We start from the raw sequence: 9103 nt of genomic DNA, 5'->3' as shown, positions 1-9103 counted from the left end.
TCAAGGGGTGAGAAAAATTCGCACCCCTGAGACATGTAGCTATGATGACCTAACCTCTGGTGTAGACAATGCTAGGATGACAGAAGAATTCTTCCTTCAACCTGGCCATTGCCTTTCAGGAAGGTATATTATCTTCAGTGATGGGAGAACATCTCCCCTCGCTGTAGTGAGTGTCTACATTGAAGTGTTACAGTGGCACAGCTGTGCTGCTGTACTGTTTTTTAAGCGTAGACATAGCCTGAGTTACTTATTCAAATGTGTCAGTAGGAGTCATGGGATTTTTTTTGCCTCCTCCGTATACCCTGCCCACCCCACCATAAAAGAGGTATAAAAGGAAAATATGGAAGTGGTCACAAAATGGATGATGGAACAGCAGAAAGAGCAGTAACTCATTCTACAATTTATGAAGAAACAGCAACAAAAAACAAGAGCAGCCACAGATCCTGGAACAGCTGCTTCAGAGACTTATTAATCTGTGTGGGCTGCCCAGAGCGTCAGTGAACGCCATTCCTTCCTTTGCAAAGATTGGATTGGAAGATGACCAAGAGGCTTACCTGGTCGGTTTTGAGAGGATAACTGCTGTAGCCCATTGAAAGAAGGAGACCTCGGCTATTACACAGAGGCTGAGGCACTGGAGGCCATTATGGTCATGACTGCAGACTACAATAGGGGGATAGACAGAAGAACCTTCACAGAAAAAAAATGTGCTGAGGAGTCAAAGGGGTAGCCAAAAAACCGCACTCTCCAGAATCCAGAAAGAAGCCACAAGCCCTTCCTATGATCTGTTGGGGGCGGGGTTTGTGGAGAAGGGAGAAGGGATATATATACAAAACTGTATTGGTTCAGGAGTGTGATGAAGCAGAGGCATGTGGTCTTGTGGAGGAGCTCTCTGCATCCCAGATGAGTACCTTAACCACAATACTGTAGCATATTCTCTTTCAGTCTCTCCTGTTGAAGCTGTTCCACAGTGTATAAATAATGCATTGTGCCAGAGAGAGTATGAAAATGACTGTACTGCAGGACTGACAAGGAACGTGGGAAGACCCAGCATACAATCCCCTGGTTCCAAATGGATATTTAATTCCAGGAGAGGATTCACGGCTATGAATTCTGAGCTGACGGAGGCACCTCCCTTGAACCTGGATTTATGTGTTTAATTGCCTTTGAGGGGCAGGTCTTCGGATGAACTCCTCTCCTTGGAATTTTCTTCTGTTGTCTAGTTTAGGTGACTCAGCATGTTGGATTTGGTGGATCCGTGACTCTCCCCATTGCATTGCATAGGGAGCCTGCACACCTAGCTCAGGGGTGTGTGTTCCAGTAGGTGGCAGGGCATCTAAATGCTAGGCATTGCAAGACTGAGTCTAAAGGTTAAACCAAATTAAGACCACTTTCATTCTGAATGAGAGTGTCTACACAGAGGTTTAATGCAGTTTAACTAATCCACTTTAAATTCACACCTTTAGTTAATTCAGATTAAAATATCTTTTGTGTCCCTGTGTAGACAAGCCCTAAGTCTCCTTTATGGATCTAGCCCAGAGTCCCTGTGTGATGTTGGGCAAATCACTTAAAGCAAACTTTACACAAGTGTCCACTAATTACATGATTCTAATTTTCTGGGTGCCTGACTTGAGAAACTGGAGTCTGGTTTGCAGAAGTGCTGAGCATTCAGAGTTGCAACTGAAATCATTGGGAGCTGTAATTTGAACGTATAAATGCTATATAATACTGAGTACACTGCAGGTCAAGCCTTAGGTATCTCAGATTGGGCACTGAAAATTAGTGGATGCTTTTGACTTTAATCTCTTTGTGCCTCAGCTCCTCCTCATCTCACAGGGGTGTTGTGAAAATAAATTTGTTTGTGAAGCAGTCAGATCCTATATTGATGAGCATCATAGAAAAACCAATAAGGAAATTAATTTTGTATTCAGAGCAGAGGCTGAATAGGGCATGGGACCATATATTGCACACTGAGGATAAAACAAAATATTGAATAGCGTCTCACTAAATGAACACTGTCCATTCTGTGCTCTGAATAAAGCAGGGGTCTTGTGTGAAAAAATAGTATCTGATCATGTTATTAAGGTCTGTATCATAATACATACTCACAAAGGGTCTGTATTAAGGTTGTATAGGCAACTTTCATTCTGGCATTTCCTAACTTTTGAGTGCTTGACTTTGCAATCATCAACTTCTTTTAAAATAATTTTGTGCGTTTAAGATATATACATAATGAATACTCCATCCTGTTTGGTATTTTAAGAACTTGCATCATGAAGAATTATGTTAATTTCTGCTGAACCTGTGGTGAAAGCCAACCCAGAATGGTAAATGAGGATAATTTAATGAAACCAGCTCTCATTTTCTGTAAAATAACTTTTGAAAGAGGAATCACTGGACACAGATCAGCTTTGTATTTACACAGGTCATAAGGTATGTCAGTTTGGTGATCTGCTCATAGCAGGAAGTCCTTACTTAGAAAATTCCTAGAGAGAGCTGCAGCTCGGGTAGGTGCTTATTAAGATCTAAAGACAAAAAGTAGTTAGCAGAAAAGCTTGAGGAATGTACAGAGAACTCAGGTTATGTTATGAGGCAAGAGTGAATTGCTGTTAACATAAAAGAGTGGCAATCAAGATGAGATGCTGGGTTTTCAGTGAAAGTCTGTCAGTCTTGTTATTAGTAAGTATCTCTTTAATATTAAAAAAACTTGTTTAAGAGGTTTTTTATGGTTTGCTTACAGTAAATGAACAAGTGAAATGTAAAACCTGTATAAAATATTCAACTTTTATAAATAGCCTTTAAAATAATTTAATGTCTTACTGTATTTTTTTAAGCATTTTACTTCTCAGATTAAGGGAACAGTGGTTTATAATTGTATTGGAAATTGTGCTCTGAATTATTTTCTGATTTTTTTGCGTGCGGGAGTTCCCTCAACCTTCCCAACTCTTTTCACTTCTGAAAGTCTTTAGTTTTCATTGTTATTGCCTTTTGCAAACACATACACTTACTTCCATGCTAAATCAAATGTACTATCTGACATTTACTATGTAATGATATGTCCTCTACTGGGGGACTATATCCTGCATTTGACAAAAGATAGCCTCAGTCTGATAGGTATTTTCCATTTCTAACTTCTGTGATCTTCTAGAACTGTGTTTCCAACTGGTATTGAAATATTTCCCAGGTCCTTTTGAAAGAATACCACAAATGATTTAATATGCAGTAAAATATCCAAGGTGGCATTAATCAGTTGTCTCCCCCAACCCCCACTTTTTATTGTAGCTGGTGTGGCTGGGATTGAATTTATATCTGTTTATTGACACATACCACTGGTATGAAGAAGATGATGCTTACCTTTATACACGGGTTATGCTGGGTGTAAGTATGAGTTAGTCTGCTAAGCATCTTCTCAAAGGAGAATGTTGCAACATACGTATTTTATTATCCGTCTCTACTGCACTACTTTTGCTGATACCGAGTAATTTTTCCATATGAGAGACTTGCTTTTTAATATGTTTCCTTTCTTCTTTAACCTCCCCCCAAATTTGTAATATAATTTTTTATACCATTATGTGTACAGTCAACACTGGCTTGGGCGAGAGCTTCTGCGACATGCCTTAATTTTAACTGCATGTTAATCCTGCTACCAGTCTGTAGAAATCTTATTTCATTCATAAGGGGAACAAGCATTGTAAGTACAGTTTTTGAAATCCATGTATTATTTTCTCTTATTTCTATAGCTCATCAATGTTGTCCAAATAAAAAATTGCAAAGGAATGTAATTGTTAGAAAAATCTGTGCATTTAGTTCTGAGTTATTATTGTTTACACTGTTATTATATGCCCATAATTAAAAGGAGACTAATCATTTGTAGCTTTAGAGGCAACACTATTTAGGGCTAGGTTCTGCATAATCCTGGTGATGCGAAGTGTTGTGCATATAAGCTCAAAGTAAAATGTGATGGTGTAGACAAGGAGTATAGGGGAATTCAACTTGCATTAATGGAGAACATTGCTGTATATCCATCATGTTACTCCTGTCTAGTGGCAAGATGAAGGTGAAAGTGAGGAACACATAGGTGGATCCTCATGTTTCTAATGAAAGTTGAGATTCTCACATACTGACATGATTCCAGGAGGCAAGGCTTTAAGAAAAAAACCAAACATTTATAGACTTGCAATAAAATCACAGGAGTTGGCAATACTGTAAAAATGTGCCATCTCTTTGTGCACTACATAAGAACTTACACAATCAAGACCTTATTCAGTAATTGGTTTCCACTGAATTTCTGCCATTAAACCCTCAAGTGTACTGAATCCCTGTGAGAAATACTTGAATAAATCATGTCAATATGTAGCATGCAATTGCTTGATTTTTAAAAAAATTAAAAATAGCTGTTGAACTCACGATCCCCCTTTCCCTATGTGTGAGTTAGAAATAGTAAATTGAGTGAACTATGTAACTTGTAAAATGAGTTTTGCTTTTTTGCCAAGTGTTGTAGAGGAGCACTGAGGAGACAACTTGACAAAAACCTCACATTTCATAAGATAGTTGCCTATGGAATAGCTGTAAATGCAAGTAAGTTTTCTATTTTACCTGGTTTGTCTTTCAATTGTCGCTTAATAATGATATAGTGATTCTACCTAATATTATAACCTCTGTATGCCACCCACCTGCCTCAACAGGTGGGGGGAACTTGATGGGGTCAGACACCCACTACGGGACACTGGGTAGCTCCTCCTGCTAGCAGTTTCTGGCACCCATTGGCCAGCTGAGGAGAAGAGAGTATTGATTGCCTAGCATTCCCCAGCTCCCAGGATTTAACCTGGCACAGGGGTCATATGGAGCATCCTTCAGAACTGGTTTCCAGTGCAGTTAAGAGAATAAAATGAATTGGTCCTAGAGGTAAAAGACCTGGGATTTTGGTGATGGGCCTTGGGCTCATGGAATCCTCTTGAGGGCAGGAAGAGTGGTAGAACTCAGAGAGAGCCGAGGCCTGCGGGGGGTAGGCTGAGGACAGCCTATCCTGAGTTATGGGTTATATGGTAAGGAGCTCTGTAGCCCCTGCACTAGAGCCAGTTAAATGCCTAGTATAGGGGAGTAAAAGTGATTAGAGAGTAGCGGTCCTCTGCTGTGTTAAAGTCTAATAAAACTTGCAGCTTAATTCCATGCATGTGTTTGTCCTCATTTTGCTGCTGTGTCTGTATAAAAAACACTGATACACTCACTGTTCTAGTATGACCATTTAGTGAGTCAAACTTTAAATATGACAGGAGTCTTTCCTGCTGGTCAATAGTCTGCACAAAATTCTAGTTTTTGCTGTGGTAGAGTTAATAACATTTCAGCTGCAATAGTGCCTAAAGGTTACCCTTCTATTAGCTCCATCAAGCTTTAGAAACTTACTGCCTAGTGTAAAGACCTGATTTCAGTACCATTTACCAAATCCTTGAGAGAAAGTGTAACCCACACACCTCCTGGGTGTGATGTTCTGTCCCCTCTAGTGGCACTGAAACCACTGAGAGAGAGAGAGAGCTTAATGAGTCCACTCTATAGCCTTACCTTACAGGTGTAAGGCATTTAGCTCATGCAGTAGAGGCTCATGCACTAAGCTCCCGGGGCCCCAGGTTCAATCCTGGCAACCGGGGCCTGTCAGTGGTACAAAAGGATATTTGGAGAGGTGGCATAGTATTTTCATTATATTGCGTGAGTACTCTGCTCAGGTTTCTAGAAACACCTACCTCAGACTGGACATGCTCAGAAACTTAACAAAGTCTGTTTTTCTGTAGTCACTCTGTAGCAGGGTAGCTACCTTGCTCCTAAAATAGAAGGGGTTAAAAGCAGCCCTGTAGAGGACTGTGGCTGGGGATGGCTGATTGGGGAAGCAGCCATAGCTGGGCTACGCCCCAATCAGGGCCCAGCTGGCCTGTATAAAAAGGCTGTGAGCCAGTGGACTAAGGAGTCTCTCTCTAGGCTGGGAGAGAACAGGGCCTGCCTGACAGGGTACTGAGGGTGGTGCAGTGCTGGGGATGGAGTAGGCTGAGTGGGGGTGCTCTAGGCTGGTAACTCCCCAGGCTGTAGGGCTTAGTCCAAGGTCCAGAGAAGTACTGAGAGGCAGAGGAAGGCAACAGGTCCAAACCCCCTTGCCTATGATGAGAGGCCTTTACACTGCAGTCTGCCCAAGGGAGTGGGGGCTTGGTGATGACTGGCAGTAGCCCAGACTGAGGCAAGGTGGGAATAGTGGGTTGGGGGTTCCCCAGGAAGGGGAGACCCAAAGGCAGAGTGTGGGGGTACTGCCAGGGGGCAGAATCCCAGAGAAAGGGGTACTGGGGTCTGTGAGGGACATGGGGGCCAGAGCTGTGGTGGATCACTGGCCTGCAAAGGGTGCTCCATAGTTCTTTAGATATAAACTCAATTGATATTTATACTTAAGATAATGAATAGAATCTTCAGGGTGTGGGAGATGACAGCCAGAGAAGACCATTGGTTTTAGGTTAGACTGATGGACTGACCCGAGTTAAGATGTTCTGTGTGTATGTTAACTATGCATCAAATAAAGACTGTTGTTAAGTTACTAGCAATGAATTATCATTAAAACTAGTGGATTACCTGAATATAAAACCGCACACACATTGAAGTCAATGACAAAATTCCTATTCACTTCAATGGGGTCAGGGTTTCACATGGGTTGTTTTTTGTTTTTGTTTTTTTTAAATATTTATTTTTTAAATCTTGGGGGGGAGGGGCTTAAAGCAAGAGAAACGAAGGGGTTAATTAGGGTTGCTACAGCCACAGCAAATTTTACTGTCAGAATTCTGCTCTCACAATGTCATAATTGAGCTTGACTCTAATATTCTGCTCTCCCTATATGAGGGCTCTGCTTTCCCATGCATGTATCTGACATTAACCTTTCCATGGAGAGAGAGCAGAATATGGAATCAGGATCCTCCATTAAGATCCAAGAGCTGAATTTTACCTTTTGGATGTAATGTTAAAGTAGTTAGACAGGAAGGGGGAGGAGGTGGAATATGTATCTTCCAGTATATTAGGATGATTTGCTTATCTGTCATGTCCATTCACTTATCAGAGTTCATTTTCAGCATAGAACACATTGCTAGAGAATGCAACACTTTTTTTTTCTTTTAATTAACATATCAACGCAGGACTGTAAATCAGCCAACTTCTAGTTGGTGTATAATTTCTGTCATACTCCAAAATGGGAGTAAAACTGCACAGTCAAATAAGCCTGTTTTATTTTTATTTTTTATATTAGTGTAAAAATGTTTGCTAGTGTGTTAAACTGGACATTTTTGGAAATGCAAGCTTCTCAGAAAAGTGATTACTTTATAACTTCAGTAATTCCAGAGATTTACACAGCAGCTGATGTCAAGTGCCAGAACGCCAGTACTTAATCCTGACTGTCTATAGGGAGAAATTGATGATGAAATTGAAAAAAAGAACCTCAAAACAAAAGGACATTTGACTAGTGAAACATTACAATTTATGAACTCAAGTTTCCTTTTAAAAACAAGTGAGAAAAACATTTTGTTTGGGGAAATACTGAGTTGATGATGATATCCTTTGTGTTAAGAAGGGCCAGAAACTCAGTTGTTTAAAATACAAAATTAAATGCTACAGAAAACTCCCGATACTAAACGTTTAGTCTACCTCTGTACATTGTGTGGAAAATCACATTTATCTGCTTGCACTATAAGCTGCTACCCATAAGTATATTCAGTTCCTTGTTATAATATTTAGCAATGTTAAGATGATGTACAGAGAAAAATGTGAAATATTTCAGGCACTATTGTCAATTTTTTTGTATGCTAAAAAGCATTATAGGTAGTACCTGCATAAACAATCAAGTGCCACACAACTGTTAGAAATTTTCTAGTTGTTGCACTCCGTATATTTTATGGAAATATGTTTATAAGTGTGAATATGATTGGAATATGCTTCATACAAAAGGTCTCTTGTAAGATATTACAAAGCTTATAATCTGTGTGTTCATCCTATTTTTATGAATGTATCATTCTTGTATCTGAAGCTAGAAATATGAAGTATTACTCTGAAGTCCTATTGTAACTATGCAAAGTATGGGCCATTAATGGTGGCTTGGAATCTTGATGGCTTCCATTAACTAGGACAATTGGTTGTGAATGGCTCTGTTTACTCAGGTTTCAGAGTAGCAGCCCCCTTAGTCTGTATTTGCAAAAAGAAAAGGAGTACTTGTGGCACCTTAGAGACTAACATTTATTTGAGCATAAGCTTTCGTGAGCTACAGCTCACTTCATAGGATGCATTCAGTGGAAAATACAGTGGGGAGATTTATATACATAGAGAACATGACACAATGGGTGTCGCTCACAAAAGCTTATGCTCAAATAAATTGGTTAGTCTCTAAGGTGTTACAAGTACTCTTAGTCTGTATTTGCAAAAAGAAAAACACAGCTGCTACTCTGAAAACTGTAATGAGAGTGATCACTTAAGGTGAGCTATTACCAGCAGGAGAGCTGGGGGGAAAAACCTTTGGTAGTGATAATCAAGGTGGGCCATTTCCAGCAGTTGACAAGAACATCTGAGGAACAGTAGCGGGTGGAAGGGGGGGGATAAACATGGGGAAATAGTTTTACTTTGTGTAATGACCCATCCACTCCCAGTCTATATTCAGACCTAAGTAAATTGTATCCAGTTTACAAATTAATTCCAATTCAGCAGTCTCTCCTTGGAATCTGTTTTTGAAGTTTTTTTTGTTGAAGAATTGCAACTTTTAGGTCTGTAATCAAGTGACCAAAGAGATTGAAGTGTTCTCCGACTGGTTTTTGAATGTTATAATTCTTGATGTCTGATTTGTGTCCATTTATTCTTTTACGTAGAGACTGTCCAGTTTGACCAAAGTACATGGCAGAGGGGCATTGCTGGCACATGATGGCATATATCACATTGACGGATTTGCAGGTGAACGAGCCTCTGATAGCGTGGCTGATGTGATTAGGCCCTATGATGGTGTCCCCTGAATAGATATGTGGACACAGTTGGTAATGGGCTTTGTTGCAAGGATAGGTTCCTGGGTTAGTGGTTCTCTTGTGTGGTGTGTGGTTGCTGGTGA

At 40.2% G+C, this 9103-nt stretch overlaps 1 protein-coding gene across 1 annotated transcript in view; it reads left to right on the top strand.

The window, feature by feature from the left end:
* The first annotated feature begins 2631 nt into the window (after nucleotides 1-2631).
* The window catches only part of NOX3 (NADPH oxidase 3), a 64135-nt gene continuing 57663 nt past the window's right edge, over nucleotides 2632-9103 (top strand). Inside the window, exons 1-4 of the mRNA XM_073337730.1 lie at nucleotides 2632-2676; nucleotides 3280-3375; nucleotides 3578-3688; nucleotides 4491-4575. Coding sequence (XP_073193831.1) covers nucleotides 2632-2676; nucleotides 3280-3375; nucleotides 3578-3688; nucleotides 4491-4575 — 337 coding nt within the window. The remainder of the gene's footprint in view (nucleotides 2677-3279; nucleotides 3376-3577; nucleotides 3689-4490; nucleotides 4576-9103) is intronic.

Source organism: Lepidochelys kempii, chromosome 3 (genome assembly GCF_965140285.1).
Source record: "Lepidochelys kempii isolate rLepKem1 chromosome 3, rLepKem1.hap1, whole genome shotgun sequence".
Taxonomy (NCBI): Eukaryota; Metazoa; Chordata; order Testudines; family Cheloniidae; genus Lepidochelys; species Lepidochelys kempii.
Note: the sequence above shows the minus strand (reverse complement) of the source record. Positions and strands in the feature narration are given on the sequence as shown.